This window comes from Mobula birostris, chromosome X, assembly GCF_030028105.1.
Source record: "Mobula birostris isolate sMobBir1 chromosome X, sMobBir1.hap1, whole genome shotgun sequence".
Taxonomy (NCBI): domain Eukaryota; kingdom Metazoa; phylum Chordata; class Chondrichthyes; order Myliobatiformes; family Myliobatidae; genus Mobula; species Mobula birostris.
Window position 1 is genome coordinate 43,267,466 of NC_092402.1, and position 26,227 is coordinate 43,293,692.

The 26,227-nt window shown below is 44.9% G+C and overlaps 1 protein-coding gene across 2 annotated transcripts in view; it reads left to right on the top strand.

Annotated features, from left to right (window-relative positions):
• Nucleotides 1-26,227, top strand: part of znf385c (zinc finger protein 385C) — a 266,688-nt gene that overhangs the window by 145,040 nt on the left and 95,421 nt on the right. For both annotated transcript variants that reach the window (XM_072248633.1, XM_072248634.1), the window contains exon 2: nucleotides 21,780-21,922. In XM_072248633.1, the coding sequence (XP_072104734.1) occupies nucleotides 21,780-21,922 (143 nt within the window). The remainder of the gene's footprint in view (nucleotides 1-21,779; nucleotides 21,923-26,227) is intronic.

Here is a 26,227-nt window from a genome sequence, read left to right on the forward strand (position 1 = left end):
CTGATTTCCTTCAAGCTAGTATTTATTGTAAAGCTGTTTGTTATAACAATCACATATCTTATGTATGCCAATCATGCTAAACAACTTCACAGTTCCTCGTTCAGTCTGCAACATGCATTGAAGATTTTTGTGGTTTGCCACAAATCATGCCAATGATTTCCCCTGGACTTGATCCTTAAAGAACTAATAGTTTAGACTTCGATATTGATTTTATGTTCAGACCTGCACCACTGTAATTAACAGCAAGCAATGTTACAGTGGGTAATGTCAAATTGAACTATACAGCTTAACCTAAACAAAGAACATCTTTGCTGAAGAGATGCATATGATGATATATCAATCAATAATGTGCATGATTTCAAGGACTTCTGCATTGCTTGACTTTCCAGGGAAGGCTTGTTTTTCCTAGAGTAAAGAGGGCAGAAAGGTGGCCTCATATAGGGTAGATGGCCACAGTCTTATTTCCATGGTCAGAGTATTAAAAACACGAGAGCATGGTTTTACGATGAAAGGTTGTGATCTCAATGGTTTTATTTTACACAGTGTGCGTGATATCTGGAAGGCACTGCTAAGGAGGTGATTGTTATACTTAAGAGGCATATAGATATACACTTACATTTGCAAGGTGCAGAAGAATTCAGTCCTAATGCAGACAAATGAGATTAGTGTAAATGAACTGACAGGTTGGCGTGGACGACTAGGGCTGAAGGGCCCGTTTCCGTGTTCTGTCACTCGCGCTCTCAGAACAAAATAACACAACATTATCGTACTCTGTGTTGGTGTGCTCAATCTTTTCTATATCTAGCTTCCATCTGCTCCATTGAGAGAAAGTTACTGTTGCATGACTGAAATTAAAACAACATTTAACTTCATTTTTGCATCAGCTCCCACTCATTTACTATTTCTACTGTGGCACTGGCTGATAACTCTATCGTTTCAGAATTCTATTTCAACTTGCAGCATAAAGGAAAAACAGTTCTAAAGAGGCTGGGTAGAAAATGTGATTGAAGTTGGCATTAATATTGTAAATAAATATATCATCTTTCCTTGGTGAATTTGGCACTCAGACCATCAGAAACATAAATCCACTCAAACAATGTTTTTGTCACTTGGTAATATGACCTGAACCCCTCAATTATTCGATTATGTCCTGTAATCCACTACAGATAGATTGGGAATGTACATTTGCTGGAAGTTTTTTGCATAATTGCAGTAGTGTCAGGAATGTCAAAAGGAGAGTTATTAATCATTGATCAGATTAATAATTCCATATTTATGTTTAACATGGTTACATGTTCTAAAATGCTTCACCCCAGCATAATCAAACCTAAGGGTTGACAGAAAAATAGACTCCAAGGGGAAGGCAGACATGTGAGTGGTTTAGCAAGGAATTTCTAGTCCTTGGAACCTGGGAGTTCTTTCTTCAGCTTTCTTTACATGGGATTATGTGGAGTTATGTAGGATATACAATGAAGAAAATGAGACATTCAACACAACCCAGTCTATGTCATCCATTATGCTCCAATCCTGCCTCATCCTGTCTTTTCTCATCTAAATCTATCAGTGTAATCTACTCCTTCTCCTCTATGTACTTGTCCAGTCTCCGCTTTAACGTATCTACACTGTTGCATTCAAATACTCCGTATGGTAGCAAGTTCCAGATTGTCACCATTCACCGCATAATGAATACCTTGGTGGGATTCCTGCTGACTATCTCTGTCTGACTAGTAACACACATCAAAGTTGCTGGTGAACGCAGCAGGCCAGGCAGCATCTCTAGGAAGAGGTACAGTCGACGTTTCAGGCCGAGACCCTTCGTCAGGACTAACTGAAGGAAGAGCTTGTAAGAAATTTGTCTCTTCCTTCAGTTAATCCTGAGGAAGGGTCTCTACCCGAGACGTCGACTGTACCTCTTCCTAGAGATGCTGCCTGGCCTGCTGCGTTCACCAGCAACTTTGATGTGTGTTGCTTGAATTTCCTGCATCTGCAGAATTCCTCGTGTTTACATCTATCTGACTAGTTATGCATTTCCCTAGAAGCATAATCAGAATCAGGTTTATTATCACTGATATATGTCATGAAACTTGTTTTGTGGCAATACATAAAATATACTATAAATTACAACGTTATATATATCCTGGATGCTGGGGAGGCGAGTACCCATGATGGAGCTGGCTGAGTTTACAGCTTTCTGCAGCTTTTTCCCATCCTGTGCAGTGACCCCTCTATAGCAGACAGTTAGGATACCCTCCATGGTACATCGGTAGACATTTGCGGGAGTCTTTGGTGACACACGAAATCTCCTCAAACTCCTAATGAAATTTAGTCACTCGGGCACCTTCTTCATAATTGCATCTGTAAGTTGGGCACAGCATAGATCTTCAGAGATGCTGACACAGGAACTTGAAACTGCTCACCCTCTCCACTGCTGATCCCTCGATCAGGACTGGTATGTGTTCCCCTGACTTCCCTTCCTGAAGTCCACAATCAATTCCTTGGTCTTACTGACGTTGAGTGCAAGGTTATTGTTGTGATATCACTCAACCAGCTGATCTGTCTCATTCCTGTATGCTTTCACGACACTACAAGTGGAAAATTACTCTCTGTACTTCAACCTTTTTAATCTTTTTTATTTATTTATTGAGATACAGGGCAGAATAGGCCTTTACAGCCCTTTGAGTTACGCCACCCAGTAATCTCCTGATTTAATCCTAACTTAATCTTGAGGCAATTTACAGTGACCTACCGACTGGTACGTCTTTGGACTGTGGGAGGAAACTGGAGCACCCAGAGGAAACCCATGAGGTCACGGGGAGAACATATAAACTCCTTACAGGCAGCGGCAGGAATTAAACCCTGGTTGCCTGTACTGTAAAGCGTTGTGCTAACCACTATGCTACTATGCCACTCGACCTCTATTTGGTATTCCCTCAGCCTGCTTTCCTCAGGAGAGATGTGACCCAGTAGAACCCGTAAATTCCTGGGTCATCTTGACCTTTCCAATCCCGCCCAACGGCAAACAACAGATCATTCCTTATTCTGGGGCCCAGGACCTGCTGCCTCAATTTTGCCTCTACTGGACCTTTCCAATTCAGCCTGCCCTTAAGTTGGTCAACCCTCGGTTTGTTCCTCTCTCTCAGGCCCAGGCCCGCCTGCCTCGATTCTGCTGCTTCGAATGGCCTCCAGATCTGTTCCAGCAGCCAAACATTGGCTCATTCCTCAATCTCGGCCCGAAACCCACCTCCTCAATTCGTCCCGTATTGCCACACCACAACCGTTCCACACCTTTGAGGCTTCAGTTCACACCACTAAAATGCCAGGTCGTACAGGCAGTTCAAAAGCTCAGCCCCAAAAGGAAAGTTACAGGCTATTGATTGCAGTGATTGCTTCGGGAAAAATGTGATTAATAAATAATTAGTAGTTGAAAGAGAATCTCATGCTTTCTTGGCCTATATGATAAATACCCTCTTCTCAGGCTTCCAGCCAGGGACAGGTATCGATTATAACCAACGTTTCAAAACGTCGGTTATAATCTATACCTGTACCCGGCTGGAAGCCCAAGAAGAGTTTATTCGTAATTAATAGTTGTTTTTGCTGCCAGCAAGTTGTTGCCAGTGCCAACTTAACCAGAAATGATACAGATTTAGCATAACTTCTTATTTTCATTGCTGTCTCACTAGAAGTAAACCCTTATCCTTGGATCACTCTTTCCTTGGACTTGCTAATCTGTCATGCAACTTTTAGTGATTGGTCATTTGCAAACTGCAATCCAATTGTTGCTGCAGCCCATCAAAGCTTCTATCTCCCAATAATTAACCTCTCTATTCTTTGTGCAGCAGTGAACTTCTTTGCCTTTACTGGAGTTGAACTTCATTTGCCACTGACTTCTCTATTCTATAAATTAATGAATATCCTTCTCTAATTTTTGCAGTCTTCCTCAGAACTTAACTGTTTTGCCCAATTAAGAAATTATGGCTTTGATCCTGAAGTATAAATTGTACAAGGAACAGCTGTGGTCCCAGCACAGTTCCTTGTGGAAAACTATTACTCACCACCTTCGCTGTGAATAGTGACCCTGTACCCACACACTCTTGTTCCTAAAGTGAGCAAGTAAATCATTTTGCTATTTTTAACCTGACCCTACATTATTTTGCATTCATCTTTATGGGGAACCTTGTCAAGAACCTATTCAAAAAACAGACAAGTTACATTGACTGCATTGTCATTAACTACACTTTCAGTTGCTTCTTCGAAGAATTCAAAGGGTTGATCAGGCAAGATTTCCCTTTCTTATAGAGATTCTGATTACTCATTACTAAACTCTTCATTTCTAAATGTGCTTCTATTCCCTCCTTTGGTAGAAGTGCCATTATATTCATTATCCACCAATGTTATGATAACCAGTCTATAGTTCACTAAGCATGTTCGACACCCCATTCTTAAATGCATATATTATGTTAGCTATTTGCCACTTCTCTGACACTGCACCTTTTTCTAATGAATTATTAAGTCCATTCTGTAATGCTTCTGTAAAATTTCCCTAAATTCTGTAAAAATGTGTGGTTTTCAGGGTTTTTATCCTCTGTAATTTTGATGTACTAAATTCCCTTTTCCTATGATAAATAGATTTATCTCATTTCCCAACTCAGCACTTTGTCTATCTTTGTGACAAATGCCAAACTGAGATGATGACTTAAAGATTCTGCCTTCACCCTATCATGGTCTTGTCCTAATTTTTCCTATTGTTCTAATCCCATTCTTTTTTAATTGATCTGTCTGTAAAATATCCTACATTTTTTCTGTTCCTTTTTAATTTAGTTTGTAGTTCCTTCCAATTCCTTCCTTCTCTTGCAACCTCTTTGAGAGGTTGTGATGAAACATATCAACTCCTGCCTGAGGAGTGACTTGGTCCCACTCCAATTTGCTCACTGTCACAACAGGTCAGCAGCAGATGTCATTTCATTGGCTCTTCACTCAACTCTGGAACATCTGGACAGTGAAGATGCATATATCAGGATGCTCTTTATCGACCACAGCTCGGCATTCTATACTATCATCCCCTCAAAACTAATCAATAAGCTCCAAGACCTAGGCTTCAATACCTCCTGTGTAATTGGATCCTCAATTTCCTCACCTGCAGACCCCAGTCAGTTCGGATAGGCAAAACACCTCCTCCACAATCTCCATCAGCACAGGTGCACCACAAGGCTGTGTGCTTAGCCCCCTGCTCTACTAGCTTTACACTTGTGACTGTGAGGCTAAACACAGCTCCAATGCCATATTTAAGTTTGATGATGACACCACTGTTGTGGGCCGAATCAAGAAGGGAGGGAGATTGAAAATCCAGCCAAATGGTGCCATAACAACAATCTCTCACTCAATGTCAGTAAAACCAAAGAGCTGATTTTGCCGAGGAAACCAAAAGTCCATGAGGCAGTACTCATCGGGGGATCAGAGGTGGAGGGAGACAGCAACTTTAAATTCCTCAGTGTTATCATTTCAGAGGATCTCTCCTGGGTCCAGTACTTAAGTGCAATTGCAAAGAAAGCACGTTAGTACCTCTACTTTCTTAGAAGTTTGGACAGATTCAGCATGTCATGTAAAACTTTGACAATCCTCTACAGATGCATGTTGGAGAGTATACTGACTGATTGCATCACAGCCTGGTATGGACACACCAATGTCCTTGAATAGAAAACCTACAAAAAGTAGTGGATACGGCCCAGTCCATCACAGGTAAAGCCCTCCCTACCATTGAGCACAAGGATTAGTGTGGCAGGAAAGCAGCATCCATCAAAGGACCTCCACCATCCAGGCCATGCTCTCTTCTTGCTGCTGCCATCAGGAAGGAGGTAGAGGAGCCTCAGGACCCAGGTTCAGGAACAGTTATTACCCCTCAAACATCGGCCTCTTAAAACAGGGGAAAACTTCACTCACCCACAACATAGGGACTCACTTTTAAGATCTCTACAACTCATATTATTGATATTTATTGCTTTTTTTCTTTTCTCTTTGTATTTGCACAATTTGTTGTCTTCTGCACATTGGTTGTTTGTCTGTCTTTGTCGTGTGCTGTTTCTCCAATGTTTTCTGTTCTACTCTGAATGCTCTCAAGAAAATGAATCTCAGGGCTGTATATGGTGACATATATGTACTTTGATAATAAATTTACTTTGAATGTTGTATACTCTCTTGTCAAAGATTCCTCTGCTTTTGTAGTGTGATTCTTACCTGTAATTGTTCTTTTATATCTTATTTCAATCTTTGAGTCACAAGTGTGTTTAATTTGTTCTTCCCCTTGTGTAGAATATATTTTCCTGCACTCTACTATTCACCTCCTTAAGCGTTATTCATTGTTGTTCTACATCATTGTTTGTCAGTGTTATTGTCCATTTTAATTTCTCAAGTTCCAGTCTTAAATCAGTCTTTCTTCATTTGATTAACCTACTTTTCTTGATACATAAGTGTTGATGATGGATCTTGGCCTGAAATGTTGACTGCTTATTCCTCTCCATAGATGCCGCCTGACCTGCTGAGTTCCTCCAGCATTTTGTGTGTGGTATTTCATGATACTGATCTGTTTTACTATTATGAGCTTGAGAGATATTATATTACAATCATTATTGCTAAAATGTTCCTCTACTTCTCTTACCTGCTCTGTTTGATTCTCCATTATTATAACCTTTATTATATTCTTTGTTGGTTTGTCACATGTTGGTAATGTCGAACATGTAGGATCTCCATATTCTTATCCCCTTTACATATCTCTTCTATCCAATTAACTTAGAAGTAATTTAAATCATCTATCTATACATCCTGCTTTATATAATCAAATACAATATATAAATACTCCAATCTATCTCTTTCTTCATTTCTTGCCCACTTCTAAGTAAATGTTATATCTACATATATATATAAAGAAATAAAAGTCATAGTTATAAGCCAATGTGATTTTTTTACAACAGGGTCTCAAATGTCATCTGACTCATTTGCCAGTTTCAAACCTCTTTACAGTTTGTCATCGTATCCATTTCTATTGATGATAATGTGAGTTGAATAGGAACACTCAGACATTCTGAACTCTGAGTTATAGTGAAGGCTACCCCTGTCAGTTCATACAATCGAAGTTTTAATTAAATAACTCCCCCTTTGACATCTACAGCAGTGATACAACTAGTTGGAAAGCTTCCATGAAATACAAATTTCCAACCCATATATATGGAGATCTTTCAGAGAAATGAAGAGCATAACTCACTCACTGTGGGGCTCAGGTCAGACCACAAAGAGACTGGAACACAGTTTGATTGGACTTATACTCGCTGACAAAAAAAACAGTCTGAGCGAGGAAAGCATCTGTGGCTCTTTTCACTTCTATATTTAAGATTCCCTCAGTACACTTTCTGCCCCAACTCTTTAAAATGATGCACCTTTGTGTTGTATTTTGTGAACTGATTGACTGACAGGCTAAGGGTACATTCTTTAGGTAGTGGACTGTGTTGGTTGTTGATGCAAATGACACGTTTTTGTATGTTTTGATATTTCAATATAATTGTGAAAACTGAAGCTAATCATTATAATCTTTTTCTTTAAAATATGCAAATGAAATAGCTGAAATGTCCATGTATAACAGTAAGCAAATGAATTAATAAATTCAAAACATATAAGAGCCCTTCTTTGCATTCCATTCAGGACTCAACTCAACACCTCCCTGTCTTGAAGCTGGTGGTTTTGACAGTCAATAAAATGAGGAATGGGTACAGGTGCCCACAGACCATGCATTTTTAATGTACAGGATGAACATATCTGTCAAGTGGTTAAAAGCAGCGATGTCAGTGAGATTGTGTTGCCCCAGCCAGCAGCTGCCATCCAGAGTTCACGCTTCAGGAGTTACAGGTACTAGGAAAGAACAAACCATCCTCTGCCAAGGATGCAGCATCTGCTGCTGTGGGAATATATCAGAACTGACTGAAATGGGACATAAAAACTGTTTCTTAAAAAAAAGAATTTGAGGCACAGATGTTAAATAGTATTTGTGTTGTGTCTTAAGTTCATCTCCTGCTCTTTACTCCTTTCTGAGATGTAGCCACTGCACCTGCTCATTGGAAGAATAATTGAGTTTGAAGATATTGCAGCTTCAATGTACGGGAATGAAGGTGATTCAGATTTTTCTCCCTTGTGAGGCCCTTCTGTTCTTGTTGAACATAATTCCAGAGCAAACTTCCAGAAGTTGCTCGCATGCCTCTGCAGAGGGACATGAGGGTAGCTCTCCTTGTGATTCCTCTGTTGTGGGGTAGATCCTCGTCACTACGATCAGCAGTTCTAGTGTCTGTAAAAATCAGCGGGGGTTCCTGGAAAGAAATGAGCAAACGTACAACATTATGTGTGGATGATACGGCCAAGAGAGCTCACCAGTGCCTCTCCCTCCTCAGAAGGTTGAGGAGATTCAGCATGCCCTCGATGACACTCATCACCTTTGATATATACACCACAGGAACCATCCCATCTGGACTCAGAGCTTGGCAGCTGCTCAAGACCACAAGAAATGGCAGAGAGTTGTGAACACAGCCCAGTCCATCACACAAACCTGCTTCCCCTCTATTGTCTCCATCTACCTTTGCCCCTTCCTCAGGAAAGTAGCTAACCTAACCAAGGACCCCTCCCATTCCTCTCATTCTCTCCTCCCCTCACCTGTTCGGCAGAGGATCCAAAGCCTGAAAGCACGTACCACCAGGGCAACTTCTATACCGCTGCTATTGTCCTCTTGAATGGACCTCTCATATGTTAAAAGGTGAACTCTTGATCTCCCAGTCTACATTTCCATTTCCCCTGCACATTATTGTCTACTGCACTCTACTTTCTCTCCAACTGCAATACTATATCCTACATTCTGTTTTTCTTTACTGCCTTAGTGTAATTCTCGGTGCTGTCGCAAGATCGAAGAAGATGGAGGCGCTTAGCCGCCAACCCCGGATTCGAGACGGCACCCACTGACTGACTGAGTGTAATTATGAATGGCATGATCAGCACTCAAACAAAGGTGTTCACTGTGTCTCAGTACCTGTGTCAATAATAAACCTATTCCAGAACCAGCGATCAGAGTTTAGCAAACTCCAATCACTAGAAACCTTTTTCCTCTCACTAAACTGGAAGGAAGTCATGGCATCTGCGCCATTTTCTTTCATATTCAATTATTAAAGCTTCCTCCAAGAAGCATAGCTCCCTCTTCCATCTCAATGCTATATGCTCAGTTCAAACATTAAAACTCTGCTCATATCTAGGTAAGTTCTGCTAACAATGTTCTCACTGCACTGAGCAAGACACAGGCAAAAGATTGCTATGTGCAAGGGATGTCAACCTCTAATGAAATATATCATAGGCTGTCAAAAGGAGCAAGGGAGAAAATGCTGGAGGACAGAAAGTGAAGGTGGGAAGATATGTTGAAACTGTTCTCAGGATAAACTGAGTCACAGTTTGAGTACTGCATGCTGTTCTGGTTACCACATTACAGGGAAGATGTGATTAGACTAGAAAGGGTGCAGAGGAGATTTACAAGGATATTGCCAGGAACAGAAAATTGTAGCCGTACAGGTAAAGATGGGATAGACTAAGATTGTCTTCTTTGGAACTAAGGCCTAAGGTGGCTGATGGGAAATTTAATCATGGGCACCTATGTAAAATAAATAAGAGCATTAAGGACATCTCTCAGCAGAGGGTTCAAAACCAGAACCAGGTTTATTATTTGGGTGAAATTTGGATGAAGATTTAGAACAAGTGACAGAAGGATTAGGAGGGAAAGGAGGAAAGATTTTTTAAGCTAGCAGGAGGTAGGGTTCTGGAACTGTGCCTGAAAGGATAATACAGGCAGATCCCCTCAAACATTAAAAAATTGAATTGAATTGAATTCACTTTATTGCTTACATCCTTCACATACATGAGGAGTAAAAATCTTTACATTACATCTCCATCTAAATGTGCAATGTGCAATCATAGTAATTTATGATAAATAAAACAGTCAATGTAATATAGAGTACAGTCAAACCAGCATGAGTTCATCAGTCTGATGGCCTGGCGGAAGAAGCTGTCCCGGAGCCTGTTGGTCCTGGCTATTATGCTGCGGTACCGTTTCCCGGATGGTAGCAGCTGGAACAGTTTGTGGTTGGGGTGACTCGGGTCCCCAATGATCCTTTGGGCACTTTTTACACACCTGTCCTTGTAAATGTCCTGAATCATGGGAAGTTCACAACTACAGATGCGCTGAGCTGTCCGCACCACTTTCTACAGAATCCTGCGATTGAGGGAAGTACAGTTCTCATACCAGGCAGTGATGCAGCCAGTCAGGATGCTCTCAAATGTGCTCCTGTAGAAAGTTCTTAGGATTTGGGGGCCCATACCAAACTTCCTCAACCGTCTGAGGTGAAAGAGAAGCTGTTGTGATGTGCTATCAAAGAGCCACAACCAACAAACAGGTGCTAACCTGGTGCTAGAAGGTGGGATTAGGCCAGGTAGCTATATCTTGACTAGCATAGACATAAGATGAAGGAGTGGTGGGGAGACTAGTGTCTGTGATGGAGCTGGGTAACTCTCTGCAGCTTTTTCTGATCCTGTGCATTGGAGCCTCCATACCAAACGATGATACAACCAGTCAGAATGCTCTCCATGGTACATCTATAATTTGCTGGAGTCTTTGGTGACATACCAAATCTCCTTCAACTCCTAATGATGTATTAGCCAATAATCGTGGATTAAACCTAGAGGAGCTCACAACTATTTGCGTAATTTACCGAGTGTATTAATCCAATAAAACATACTGAATATGACCAAAGCATTATCAACTATGCCTTTATATTGCAAGGTATGGTCAGCTTTTTCCTTCCATCTCGAATAGTTTCAACTTATCAATTTTAAGCTAACCTTACTGTACAACAAGGTCATATTCATGCAAACAACAGGAATTCTGCAGATGCTGGAAATTCAAACAACACACATCAAAGTTGCTGGTGAACGCAGCAGGCCAGGCAGCATCTCTAGGAAGAGGTACAGTCGACGTTTCAGGCCGAGACCCTTCGTCAGGACTAACTGAAGGAAGAGCTAGTAAGAGATTTGAAAGTGGGAGGGGGAGGGGAGATCCAAAATGATAGGAGAAGACAGGAGGGGGAAGGGATGGAGCCAAGAGCTGGACAGGTGATTGGCAAAAGGGAATATGAGAGGATCCTGGGACAGGAGGTCCGGGGAGAAAGACAAGGAGGGGGGACCCAGAGGATGGGCAAGGGGTATAGTCAGAGGGACAGAGGGAGAAAAAGGAGAGTGAGAGAAGGAATATGTGTATATAAATAAATAACAGATGGGGTACGAGGGGGAGGAGGGGCATTAGCGGAAGTTAGAGAAGTCAATGTTCATGCCATCAGGTTGGAGGCTACCCAGACAGAATATAAGGTGTTGTTCCTCCAACCTGAGTGTGGCTTCATCTTTACAGTAGAGGAGGCCGTAGATAGACATGTCAGAATGGGAATGGGATGTGGAATTAAAATGTGTGGCCACTGGGAGATCCTACTTTCTCTGGCGGACAGAGTGTAGGTGTTCAGCAAAGCGGTCTCCCAGTCTGCGTCGGGTCTCGCCAATCTACAGAAGGCCAGATCGGGAGCACCGGACGCAGTATATCACCCCAGCCGACTCACAGGTGAAGTGTCGCCTCACCTGGAAGGACTGTCTGGGGCCCTGAATGGTGGTAAGGGAGGAAGTGTAAGGGCATGTGTAGCACTTGTTCAGCTTACAAGGATAAGTGCCAGGAGGGAGATCAGTGGGGAGGGATGGGGGGGACGAATGGACAAGGGAGTCGCGTAGGGAGCGATCCCTGCGGAATGCAGAGAAGGGGGGGAGGGAAAGATGTGCTTAGTGGTGGGATCCCGTTGGAGGTGGTGGAAGTTACGGAGAATAATATGTTGGACCCGGAGGCTGGTGGGGTGGTAGGTGAGAACCAGGGGAACCCTATTCCTAGTGGGGTGTCGGGAGGATGGAGTGAGAGCAGATGTGCGTGAAATGGGGGAGATGCGTTTGAGAGCAGAGTTGATGGTGGAGGAAGGGAAGCCCCTTTCTTTAAAAAGGGAAGACATTTCCCTTGTCCTGGAATGAAAAGCCTCATCCTGAGAGCAGATGCGGCGGAGACGGAGGAATTGCAAGAAGGGGATGGCATTTTTGCAAGAGACAGGGTGAGAAGAGGAATAGTCCAGATAGCTGTGAGAGTCAATAGGCTTATAGTTAGACATCAGTGGATAAGCTGTCTCCAGAGATAGCGACAGAAAGATCTAGAAAGGGGAGGGAGGTGTCGGAAATGGACCAGGTAAACTTGAGGGCAGGGTGAAAGTTGGAAGCAAAGTTAATAAAGTCAACGAGCTCAGCATGCATGCAGGAAGCAGCGCCAATGCAGTCGTCGATGTAGCGAAGGGAAAGTGGGGGACAGATACCAGAATAGGCACGGAACATAGATTGTTCCACAAAGCCAACAAAAAGGCAGGCATAGCTAGGACCCATACGGGTGCCCATAGCTACACCTTTAGTTTGGAGGAAGTGGGAGGAGCGAAAGGAGAAATTATTAAGAGTAAGGACTAATGCCTCTAGATGGTGCAGAGTGGTGGTAGAGGGGAGCTGGTTAGGTCTGGAATCCAAAAAGAAGTGGAGAGCTTTGAGACCTTCCTGATGGGGGATGGAAGTATATAGGGACTGGACATCTATGGTGAAAATAAAGCGGTGGGGGCCAGGGAACTTAAAATCATCGAAAAGTTTAAGAGCGTGAGAAGTGTCACGAACATAGGTAGGGAGGGATTGAACAAGGGGGGATAAAACCATGTCGAGGTATGCAGAAACAAGTTCGGTGGGGCAGGAGCAAGCTGAGACAATAGGTCTGCCAGGACAGGCAGGTTTGTGGATCTTGGGTACGAGGTAGAAACGGGAAGTGCGGGGTGTGGGAACTATAAGGTTGGTAGCAGTGGGTGGGAGATCCCCTGAGTGGATAAAGTCGGTGATGGTATGGGAGACAATGGCCTGGTGCTCCTTAGTGAGGTCACGATCCTCCCCTCTCCACTGACACCCCCAGTCTCCCCCCTCCCCCCTCTGATCCCAGCTCTCTTCCATGCCAGGTCTTTACATTCCCCTCCGACCTTCAACTATCGGAGGCAGAACGCTCGGTCCTCAGTAAGGGCCTCACCTTTGTCCCCCTTCGCCCACACCTCAGTGAGTTCCGTGTTTGCCACGATGCGGAACTCTTCTTCCGCCATCTCCGTCTCGAAGCCTACTTCTTCGGCAAGGACTCTTCCACCCCTACCGATAACCCCTTCTCCCATCTTCAACCCTCCTCTTCTTCATGGACACCCCGCTCTGGTCTTCTGCCTGCTCTGGATCTCCTTATCGCTGACTGCCGACGGGACATCAACTGTCTCGACTTCACCGCACCTTGTCCCCATTCCAACCTCACTCCTTCCGAACGCTCTGCTCTCCACTCCCTCCGCACTAATCCTAACCTTACTATTAAACCCACCGATAAGGGGGGTGCTGTTGTAGTCTGGCGTACTGACCTCTACCTTGCCGAGGCACAGCGACAACTCGCGGATACCTCCTCTTATTTACCCCTCGATCATGACCTCACTAAGAAGCACCAGGCCATTGTCTCCCACACCATCACCGACTTTACCCGCTCAGGGGATCTCCCATCCACTGCTACCAAACTTATAGTTCCCATACCTCGCAGTTCCCGTTTCTACCTCCTACCCAAGATCCACAAACCTGCCTGTCCTGGCCGACCTATTGTCTCAGCTTGCTCCTGCCCCACCGAACTCATTTCTGCATACCTCGACACGGTTTTATCCCCCCTTGTTTAATCCCTTCCGACCTATGTTCGTGACACTTTTCACGCTCTTAAACTTTTCGATGATTTTAAATTCCCTGGCCCCCACCGCTTTATTTTCACCATGAATGTCCAGTCCCTATATACTTCCATCCCCCATCAGGAAAGTCTCAAAGCTCTCCGCTTCTTTTTGGATTCCAGACCTAATCAGTTCCCCTCTACCACCACTCTGCTCCGTCTAGTGGAATTAGTCCTTAATCTTAATAATTTCTCCTTTTGCTCCTCCCACTTCCTCCAAACTAAAGGTGTAGCTATGGGCACCCGTATGGGTCCGAGCTATGCCTGCCTTTTTGTTGGCTTTGTGGAACAATCTATGTTCCGTACCTATTCTGGTATCTGTCCCCCACTTTTCCTTCGCTACATCGACGACTGCATTGGCGCTGCCTCCTGCACGCATGCTGAGCTTGTTGACATTATTAATTTTGCCTCCAACTTTCACCCTGCCCTCAAGTTTACCTGGTCCATTTCCGACACCTCCCTCCTCTTTCTAGATCTTTCTGTCGCTGTCTCTGGAGACAGCTTATCCACTGATGTCTACTATAAACCTACTGACTCTCACAGCTATCTGGACTATTCCTCTTCTCACCCTGTCTCTTGCAAAAACGCCATCCCCTTCTCGCAATTCCTCCGTCTCCGCCGCATCTGCTCTCAGGATGAGGCTTTTCATTCTAGGACGAGGGAGATGTCTTCCTTTTTTAAAGAAAGGGGCTTCCCTTCCTCCACCATCAACTCTGTTCTCAAACGCATCTCCCCCATTTCACGCACATCTGCTCTCACTCCATCCTCCCACCACCCCACTAGGAATAGGTTCCCCTGCTCCTCACCTACCACCCCACCAACCTCTGGGTCCAACTATTATTCTCCGTAACTTCCGCCACCTCCAACGGGATCCCACCACTAAGCACATCTTTCCCTCCCCACCTCTCTCTGCGTTCCGCAGGGATCACTCCCTACACAACTCCCTTGTCCATTCGTCCCCCCCATCCCTCCCCACTGATCTCCCTCCTGGCACTTAGCCGTGTAAGCGGTACAAGTGCTACACATGCCCTTACACTTCCTCCCTTACCACCATTCAGGGCCCCAGACAGTCCTTCCAGGTGAGGCGACACTTCACCTGTGAGTCGGCTGGGGTGATATACTGTGTCCGGTGCTCCTGATGTGGCCTTCTATACATTGGCGAGACCCGACGCAGACTGGGAGACCGTTTTGCGGGAGACCGTTTTGCTGAACACCTACGCTCTGTCGCCAGAGAAAGCAGGATCTCCCAATGGCCACACATTTTAATTCCACATCCCATTCCCATTCTGACATGTCTATCCACGTCCTCCTCTACTGTAAAGACGAAGCCACACTCAGGTTGGGGGAACAACACCTTATATTCCGTCTGGGTAGCCTCCACCCTGATGGCATGAACATTGACTTCTCTAACTTCCGCTCATGCCCCACCTCCCCCTCGTACCCCATCTGTTACTTATTTTTATACACACATTCTTTCTCTCACTCTCCTTTTTCTCCCTCTGTCCCTCTGAATATACCCCTTGCCCATCCTCTGGGTCCCCCCACCCCAGCCCTCCTTGTCTTTCTTCTCGAACCTCCTGTCTCATGATCCTCTCATATCCCTTTTGCCAATCACCTGTCCAGCTCTTGGCTCCATCCCTCCCCCTCCTGTCTTCTCCTATCATTTTGGATCTCCCCCTCCCCCTCCAACTTTCAAATCCCTTACTCATTCTTCCTTCAGTTAGTCCTGACGAAGGGTCTCAGCCTGAAACGTCGACTGTACCTCTTCCTAGAGATGCATTCATTACTGTAACACTGAAGCTCCAACTGCCACCATTCTCTGGCAATTTTTTGGACTAATGATAAACACAGGATACGTAGCACAATGATACAGTTGTGGGCAGGTAGGTTCAGTTAATAAAATTCTCCCCTGGCGCCAATAATGTTTGGTGAAGGTCATGGGTTATGAATAAGATTGTTCCCGTTTAGATTTTGGCAGTTGCACATAACTATTTGCACAAATCCCTTTTGTGAACACAGACCCTAACTGATTTGCCACATCACTGAGTACAGTATTCATTCCTTCACTCATTCCACAAGACTAAATTGAAAGGGTAGGAATGTAAGAGGATGTGTGGAATGCTAAACCATCTGGGTCGCATACATTAAGTACTGGAAAGCCCTTTCGGGAGATTGGGAAGAAGTTGTTAAGAATCAGACATTTGCTTCTCATTGCTTCATCCTTAAACCTGCAGAAATTTAAGATTTTCAGATTATCAGGATGTTTTGTCAATGCCTGTAGCGGAGAAGACCAGGCAGTCTGTACAATATGAGTCAGGGTTCTCATATTGTGAATTTGTGGATCACAATTTATTTCCAGTGCTTCGTAAAGCTAATGCTGAAATATTTTGCTCCAGAACTTTTGGTGCATTCTGCTGAGCACCTACCGAGGGAGATATGGACCTTTAGTTAACAATGTTCAGAACTTTAAACTAATCATTGGAAAATTGCAGGCTGGAGTGTCATCTTTCCCAATCTGTGCACCCTGTGTGCACTTGAATAGACAGACGGCAAGGTATCCACAAACTGGCAACACAACCAGATGATTTCCATTCAAGATCCTGCAGCAATTTCTTTCTGAGTGATATAAGGTATATAGAAATAACTTTCAATATTCTTATTCAGGTATTTCCACATCTGAATCAGTTGAAGCAGCAACTCTTGCATTTTATCCAGTCAAATCAAGTACATTGGATAGACTTCACACATCCTGAAGATTCAGAATCAGGTTTATTATCATTGACATATGTTGTGAAATTTGTTGTTTTGCAGCAGCAGAAGAGTGCAGTACATAGAAATCACTATAAATTACATATAAATTACTATGAGAATATGGTTCAATGGTCAAATTTAATGTCAGAGAAATGTATACAATATACATCTTGAAATGCTTTTTCTTCACAAAACATCCACGAAAACAGAGAAGTGCCCCAAAGAATGAACGACAGTTAAACGTGAGAACCCCAAAGTCCCCCCCAGCTACCCCCTCCCATGCGGAAGCAAGCAACAATCCCCCCTCCCCCCACCGGCAAAAAATAAAAGACGCACCCGCTACCGAGCACAAGCATGAGCTAAGCGATAGCAAAGACATAGACCTTGCAGTTAGCCCAAAGACTATCGCATTTCATCCGGCATTCGACAAACCACAGGTTCTCTCTCTCCCTGGCAAGGGAGAAGGAGGTGTCCCCCATTTTCACAGCGAGCGGGAGACATAACAACAGCCTTGGGTTTACAATGTTAGAAGTCCGTTCCGTCGCTTTTTTTGAGCTCTGTGCCCGAGGATGGCAAAGATCTCGGGTCTTCGGGCCCACAGCGAAAGATTTTCCAGCCTTCCCGACGACACACGAGTCTCCTACTGTGACACTGACCCTCGATCCACCCGTCTCCAGAGCCCTGAGATCTTAGGCTTCCAAACACTAGGCCGCCTCTCAGGCCTACCCCTTGGCATGCCAAGCATCGACCAGTCCTGAAACCCCGAGAACGGGTCCCATTCCCGCAAAGAACCAAAGTCAGCATGTAATTCCAGGTCAGGGTCTTCAAAAGAACCCTGAAAGGGAGAAATAAGGATATTAAAGATGGAAACAGAGCTGTTTCCGAAGATGCAAGCAAAGGAGTCGCCGTTTAGCGCCATCTTAACTCCGCCTCTTATATTTATATAAAAGAGGAAAATAGTGAGGTGGTGTTCATGGCTTCATGAATTGTTCAGAAATATCATAGTGGAGTGGAAGAAGCTAATTCTAAAACATTGAGTGTACATCTTCTGGTCCTGTACTTTCTCCCTTATGGTAGTAATGAGAAGAGGGCATACCCTCGATGCTGAAGGTCCTTATTCAGGCATGGCCTTTAAAAATAGCCTTGATGATGGGAGGCTAGTGCCCATGATGCAGCTGACGGAGCCTACAATCTCTTGGCTTTTTCCGATCCTGTGCATTGGTGCCTCCATACCAGATGGTGATTAAGCCAGGATTGGGTAAAGCGGCAGACGGTTGTAAACCCCCATCTGAAGCAAGGTGTGGTGAGAAACGTTTAGTTGGGCTCATGAATATGAGGAAAGTGGAAGGATATGCACTTCATGGAGTCAGTAGGGATTAGTTTAGTTGGCCATTTGATTACTAATTTATTTGGTTCAGCACAACATTGTGGGCCAAAGGGCCTGATCCTGTGCTATACTGTTCTCTGTAACAATGTGTGCTGCTCTATCATCCTGCCTTGCCTTTCATAAGTCAATTTGCAAGTGAGGTCAGCAGCAGCAGCTTTTCTTGGAAAAAAAATGCTCAATATGGATTTCAAGAATGGCTTGGAAGTAATTCATAGTCTGTGTTGAATTAAATTGCCTGCACCAACCTGGCATAGATGATTTGCAACTGACCACAGCACCTCTGTGGGTTAGTTCGCTAGCGGGGGAGTGGGGAACATGGATGACCAGTTTATATGTGTGCATGTTCCACTGTTAAATAACATTTCAGATTTTCATTGTTTTAGTTCAAAGGAAGCACAGGAGGGCAATCTGCCATCACGTCATTCAGAAACAACAGCTCATAATTATCGATTGTCTTAAACGCGGTATCATCTCTTAACGGACTTTACTAAAGCATTACCAAATGAAATAGTACTAAGCTACATAAAGAAACATTATGACAATGACTACAAGACTGTCAAGGAATAGTTTTTAAAGAGGGTTTCAATAAGAATAGAGGTAGTTTGGGGAGAGAATTCAGTTGGGGCTTTGGAAGTTGTCCATGGTGGACTGGTTAAAAATGAGACTCTGAAAGAGATCAGTGGAGGGCAAGTATCTAAGAGTGCTGCAAGTTGTTTACTGGGATAGTGAGGGGTGGGACCTTGGAAGGGCTTTAAAGTCAAAGCATTGTGTAACTCAGGAGAGGATACAAGTTGAACAGGATTGGATTTGTATTAAGATACAGATTTCAGAGCTTCCAATGAGCTAATGATCATGGAGAGTGGAAATTGAGGGGCTTGCCATGGCAAGCTGAGCTGCTTTCTTGAACTCGGGCAGTCCTCCACACCTGGGACAATTTACAGTGGCTAGCTGCACCACTGTGCTATTAATTCAATCAATAACAAACTAATCATTCCAAACATACAAAAATGCCCTCAAGTAGTGTTATCACTCAAGTCCAGTATGATGCTGTCCTGAGGGGTTGTCTATCGGTGGGTCCTCAGGTGGCTGTAGAAGCTGGTGTGGGATCCACAGGTTCTGGTGTGGTGTGGGCAAGAGTAAGTGGTGGCTGTGGTTGGTGTTTGGTACTCTTGGCTCTTCAGTCTATCCTTTAACAGTTCTTTGTTGAATTTCTTCAGGCTGATTTTGATGTTTTCTTTGAAACGTTGCATTTCCCCGTAAGGGGCTTGCTGACTTTCCTTCGAGTGGGAGAATCCGCTTGGGGAGAAGTGAGACAGGCGTGCAGGTGACATGACCTATCCATCGGAGTTGGTATTGCTTTATTGTTCATGTTGGGCTCCTCCAGTACTCTGGTGTTAGGGATTCCCTGTGGTGGGTCTTGGCCAATGAGATGAAGAATGTCAGCAATAAAGATGGAAAATAGGATGGGCACAATGATCCAGCCCTGTTTGACTCTTGTCCTGACAGTGAAGGGTTCTGATTCTGATTACGTGCCATCATGCAGTAGTCTCAGTATTCAAAAGTACTTGTCAGCATAGTCATGTCTTGATAGTATATGTCAGCGAGCTTGACGGTCTACTGTACCCAATGCCCACATGATACATGGGCACTGATATCTCAATGCATGTATGTTTGGGTCTGACCTTCTGCATGTGCAAGCACAGATTTGCAGCTGTGTGCGTGCGCGCACCTGTAATGCGTACTTAAATGTCTGCACGGCCCTTTGTCTGAAGGTCAGCATTTCAGGAGAGGATGTAAGTGGTGTTTGCACTAAAGGTATAAGACTCCTTTCCCAGCTATTAAACCATGCCTGTTCTTAAGCTGCTATCCTGAACAGGAATGCTTAGAGTCATTGAGCACTGCAACACAGAAACAGGTCCTTTGACCCAGCTGATGTATCCTGATGAAGGATCTCAGATTCCCACAGCTATCTTGACTATAGCTCTTTCCACCCTGTTTCCTGTAAAGATGCTGTTCCCTTGTCTCAGTTTCTTCATCTCCACTGTATCTGTTCCCAGGATGAGGCTTTCCTTTCCAGGACATCAGAGATGTCCCCTTCCTCAAAGAATGGTGTTTCCCTTCCTCCACCATTGATGTTCCCCTCACCCTCATCTCCTCCATTTCCCAAACATCCGCACTGACCCCATCTTCCCGCCACCTTAAAGGGGATAGAATTACTCATCCTCATCTACCACCCTCTGAGGCTTCACACCCAACACATCATTCTCCACAACGTCCACCATCTTCACTGGGACCCTACCCCCAAACACATCTTTACTACCCCAATCTCCGCTTTCCGTGGGGATTGCTCCCTTAGTGATTCCCTTGTCCATTCATCCCTCTCCACTAATCTCCCACTTGGCACATATCCTTGCAAACGACAGAAGTGCTACACCTGCCCATTCACCTCCCTCACCTCCACTGAGGGCCCCAAACAGGCTTTCCAAGTGAGGCAACGCTTCACCTGAGAATCTGTTGGGGCCATCTATTGTATTCAGTGCTCTTGATGCAGCCTCCTCTACACTGATGAGATCATCGTAAATTGGGGGAATGCTTTATCAAGTACCTTCTCTCCATCTGCCAAAAGTGGAATTTCCTGGTGGCCAAACATTTTAATCCCCATTCCCATTCCTGTTCCAACATGTCAGTCCATGGCCTCCTCTTTTGCCAAGATAAGGCCACTCTCAGGGTGGAGGAGCAACATCTTATACTCTGTCTAGATAACCTCCAACCTGATGTATGGACATCAATTTCTCCTTCCAGTAATTTTGTTTTTCTTTTCCCCTCCACGCTCCCTCTTCTTCTATTCCCCTTTCTGGCCTATCACTCCTCTTACTTCTTCATCTCACCTGCCTGTCACTTCCCTCTGGGTCTCCTCCTTCTTCCCATTCTCCTATGGTCCACTCTTCTCTCCTATCACATGACTTCTTCTCCAGCCTTTTATCTTTCCCATCTCCCTGGCTTTACCTATTACCTTCTAACTTGTCCTCCTTCCCTCCCCCACTTTCTTATTCTGGCATCTTCTCCCTTCCTTTCCAGCCTTGTAAAGGGTTTCAGCCTGAAACGTCGACTCTTTATTCATTTCCATAGATGCTGCCTGACCTGCTGAGGTCCTCCAGCATTTTGTGTGTTAGTCTGTGCCAACCTGGTTTTCTGCATAGTCCCATCTACCTGCAACTGGACCATAGCCCTCCAAACTCCTCTCATCCACGTATCTATCCAAACTTCTCTTAATTGTTACAACGAACCAACATCTACCACTTCCTCTGGCAGCTCTTTCCTCACTCGCATGGCCCTCTGAGTGAAATAGTTCCCCCTCAGATTCCCCATAAGTATTTCACCTTTCACCCTGACACTTTGCTTGTTGCATCTTTCCAAAGATCTGGCTATAAGATTCTAATCTTTGTCCGCTCATATTTTCACCAATTTTGCTGGAAACTCAGGGTTACTTGCTCCACAGGGAGATTTCTTTTGCTTGAGACATTTTTTTGAAATAGCTTATGTCACAATTTCAAAAGAGAAGGCTCACCTGGCGTTGATCTTGACAGCAGACCTTTCCTTAGACATGCTAAATAATCAGCAAACATTTTGTATCAGTTTCTGCAGGATAAATGCCTTTCATACATCTAGCACAATTAGTATGGCAATTGCAATTAACCACTTCACCTTCATTCTGTGTTTCTTCAGGTTCCACGGGCCAAAATAGTAGCCTTCTAGCGTCCCTACAGCTTCAAGGAAGAGCCATGCAGCCCGCTCTTGATATCAAACACTTCCTTCCATTTCGTCTGAACAGCCCCTCTCCTGTCGGACTATTCCCCAACTTCAACACAGTAAGTGCTTTCGCAGTTTGTGCCTCTGCTTTTTAAGGAAGGGCAATTGAATACAGAGAGGAAATAATGTTTTCTAATTTGTCTTCTGCAATACAGTAGTTTTAAATGTAACCATGTACCCTTTGACGAATGTAGAGGGGCTGCGCTCTGTCTATGTCTGTTGCTCAAGAACATAAATGGATAATGTGGGTGCTCAAAGAGAATTATCCTCACCAGTACTGTTTGCCATGTGTTTTTTATACTGTAAGCTCTAACTGATGTTACCTGCATTTGATCCCCTAGTATATTTGAGACTCAAGAGCATCTGAGTTCGAAGCACTAAAATAAGGACAGTAAAAAATTCTCCCCCAGACCACCTCGGAATTAAATTGATATCCTCTTGCAATTTGATTTCAGTCTTTCCATACTGAGGTGAAAACCCTTCCACTACAACATGTGCAAGGAACCCCCATTAAATAGCCTTAAATGTATATCATTAAATTTCTGTGCATGGTGTTTGATGGCAGAGCACCCGGCATAGATTTGTTCAGAATAGGATCATGCAAAGTGTCTATAAATATGGAAATTCTGTGAAATAGGAAGATTTGCATTGATGAAGTTCTTAAGGTCTGAGATTAATTGTAAGTGAACAGCAGAAATTTCAGTCGGTAACGGCCCCAAACCATTCCTATTATTCTGCTGGTACTTGGTCAATTCACTGTCCAAAATGGGATAATCGGATAGTGGTTTCACTGCCCTCGCCCAATGACAGCACCTTTTCTAAGGTCTTCAAACAAGGGCCCATTAGCCCTCGATATATTAACATTATTAATTTATAAACTAATTGCTGTCACATACTTCCATTTCTCCATATTAATTAAAATACCAGCTTGTTATTTAAGCAAACAGAAGGAATTCTGCAGATGCTGGAAATTCAAGCAACACACACAAAATGCTGGTGAACGCAACAGGCCAGACAGCATCCATAGGAAGAGGTACAGTTGACGTTTCAGGCCAAGACCCTTCGACAGGACTAACTGAAAGAAGAGATAGTAAGAGATTTGAAAGTGGGAGGGGGAGGGGGAGATCCGAAATGATAGGGGAAGACAGGAGGGGGAGGGATGGAGCCAGGAGCTGGACAGTTGATTGGCAAAAGGGATACAAGGCTAGAGAAGGGAGAGGATCATGGGACGGGAGGCCTTGGGAGAAAGAAAGGGGGAGGGGGGAAGCCCAGAGGAGCATGGAGAGCAGGCAAGGAGTTATTATGAAAGGGACAGAGAGAGGAAAAAAGGGAGGGAAAAAAAGGAATTGATTAATTAATTAATTAATAGACAACTAACTAAATAAATAAATACGTACATACATTCATGCATGCATACATAAATAAATGATGGGGTAAAAACGGGAGGAGGGGCATTAACGGAAGTTAGAGAAGTCAATGTTCATGCCATCAGGTTGGAGGCTACCCAGACGGAATATAAGGTGTTGTTCCTCCAACCTGAGTGTGGCTTCATCTTTACAGTAGAGGAGGCCGCGGATAGACATATCAGAATGGGAATGGGACGTGGAATTAAAATGTGTGGCCACTGGGAGATCCTGCTTTCTCTGGTGGACAGAGCGTAGGTGTTCAGCGAAACGGTTTCCCAGTCTGCGTCTGTTCTCACCAAGACCGCACCGGGAGCACCGGACCACCGGACCAACTCACAGGTGAAGTGTCGCCTCACCTGGAAGGACTGTCTGGGGCCCTGAATGGTAGTGAGGGAGGAAGTGTACAGGCATGTGTAGCACTTGTTCCACTTACAAGGATAAGTGCCAGGAGCAAGATCAGTGGGGAGGGATGGGGGGGTTGCGAATGGACAAGGGAGTCACGTAGGGAGTGATCCCTGCGGAAAGCAGAAAGTGGGGGGGAGGGAAAGATGTGCTTAGTGGTGGGATCTCGTTGGAGGTGGCGGAAGTTACGGAGAATTATATGTTGGACCCGGAGACTGGTGGGGTGGTAGGTGAGGACAAGGAGAACCCTATCCTTAGTGAGGTGGCGGGAGAATGGGGTGAGAGCAGATGTACGTGAAATGGGAGAGATGCGTTTGAGAGCAGAGTTGATGGTGGAGGGAGGGAAGCCCCTTTCTTTAAAAAAGGAAGACATCTGCTTCGTCCTGGAATGAAAGGCCTCATCCTGAGAGCAGAGGCGGCGGAGATGGAGGAATTGCGAGAAGGGGATGGCATTTTTGCAAGAGACAGGGTGAGAAGAGGAATAGTCCAGGTAGCTGTGAGAGTCAGTAGGCTTATAGTAGACATCAGTAGATAAGCTGTCTCCAGAGATAGAGACAGAAAGATCAGGAAAGGGGAGGGAGGTGTCGGAAATGGACCAGGTAAATTTGAGGGCAGGGTGGAAGTTGGAGGCAAAGTTAATGAAGTCAACGAGCTCAGAATGCGTGCAGGAAGCAGCGCCAATGCAGTCGTCGATGTAGCGAAGGAAAAGTGGGGGACGGATACCAGTATAGGCTTGGAACATGGACTGTTCCACAAAACCAACAAAAAGGCAGGCATAGCTGGGACCCATACGGGTGCCCATGGCTACACCTTTAGTTTGGAGGAAGTGGGAGGAGCCAAAGGAGAAATTATTAAGAGTGAGGACTAATTCCACTAGACGGAGGAGAGTGGTGGTAGAGGGGAATTGGTTAGGTCTGGAATCCAAAAAGAAGTGGAGAGCTTTGAGACCTTCCTGGTGAGGGATGGAGGTATATAGGGACTGGACATCCATGGTGAAAATAAGGCAGTGGGGGCCAGGGAACTTAAAATCACTGAAAAAATTCAGAGCGTGAGAAGTGTCACGAACATAGGTGGGATGGGATTAAACAAGCGGGGATAAAACAGTGTCGTGGTATGCAGAAATGAGTTCGGTGGGGCAGGAGCAAGCTGAGACAATGGGTCTGCCAGGACAGGCAGGTTTATGGATCTTGGGTACAAGGTAGAAACGGGAAGTGCGGTGTGTGGGAACTATAAGGTTGGTAGCAGTGGATGGGAGATCCCCAGAGCTGATAAGGTTGGTGATGGTGTGGGAGACAATGGCCTGGTGCTCCTTAGTGGGGTCATGATCGAGGGGTAAATAAGAGAAGGTATCAGCGAGTTGTCGCTGTGCTTCGGCAAGGTAGAGGTCAGTACGCCAGACTACAACAGCACCCCCTTTATCAGTGGGTTTTATAGTAAGGTTAGGATTGGTGCAGAGGGAATGGAGAGCACAGTGTTCGGAAGGAGTGAGGTTGGAATTGGAACAAGGTGTGGTGAAGTCGAGACGGTTATGTCCTGTCGGCCGACTGTGCTTCTTCCTATGGATGCTGTCTGGTCTGCTGTGTTCCACCAGCATTTTGTGTGTGTAGCTTGTTAGTTATTTTGTTTGAATTAAGAAAATGAGACATTTAAACATTTTTTTTTTTTGCTCTTGGTATTTTAATGGTCCACAGAAGTGTATCAGGTTTTGAAGGGGTGATCCATATTCGTTAGGTTCTTCCGGTAAGATGGCAGCATGCTCAGGCACAACGGACTCTCTGAGTCCAACCAAAGGTGTAATTGTTCATCCTTTACGTCTTTTTCACGATCACAGACACTGCTGGATATTAAGAACACAAAGTACAGCAGGGTCTACCCCACTAGCAAGTTGCTGGACAGAGGTGGAGCTGGATTCATTGAGCACCATGTTACAGCCTGCTTCAGCCGCCACTGGAAGAAGGCATCAATGGCAGAGCGCGGAGGCAGTGCACGATCCAACAGATGGTGCGGGTGATTGTCTTGGACATTTTTATTGTGGTCGCAAGACTCTGTTGCACATTGGTAAGGTAGAATATCGTGAGTCCAATTCACTGGTTCATTGGTGAGACTGATGCCGGGGGAGCTGAGTAGCCTCAGTTATAGCATGGACCACAACTGTGGTGTTGCCTGCTGCAGCCACCAAGGAAGGAGATGCCGGAGCTGGTTGTGTTGTACCAGATTCTGCATGGAGTTGGAGGCTGGCCCTTCCCTTTGGTGCCGCTCTCCAGTGTTCGCTCAGTGGGCAACAAGCTAGATCACATCCTGGTGAAGGCTCTTGGCCCGAAACGTCGGCTGTACTCTTTTCCGTAGATGCTGCCTGGCCTGCTGAGTTCCTCCAGCGCTTTGTGTGTGTTGCTTAGATTCCCTGCGTCTACAGATCTTCTCGTGTTTGTGTTCATCTGTGGCTGCACTGCGCCATATGAGGAACTGCTGTAGGGCCGTTCTTTCAGAAACAGGGCTCCAAGACAACATCTATGCACCATCAGTCGACAGGCCATGACACGCAGGGACTTGAGCTAC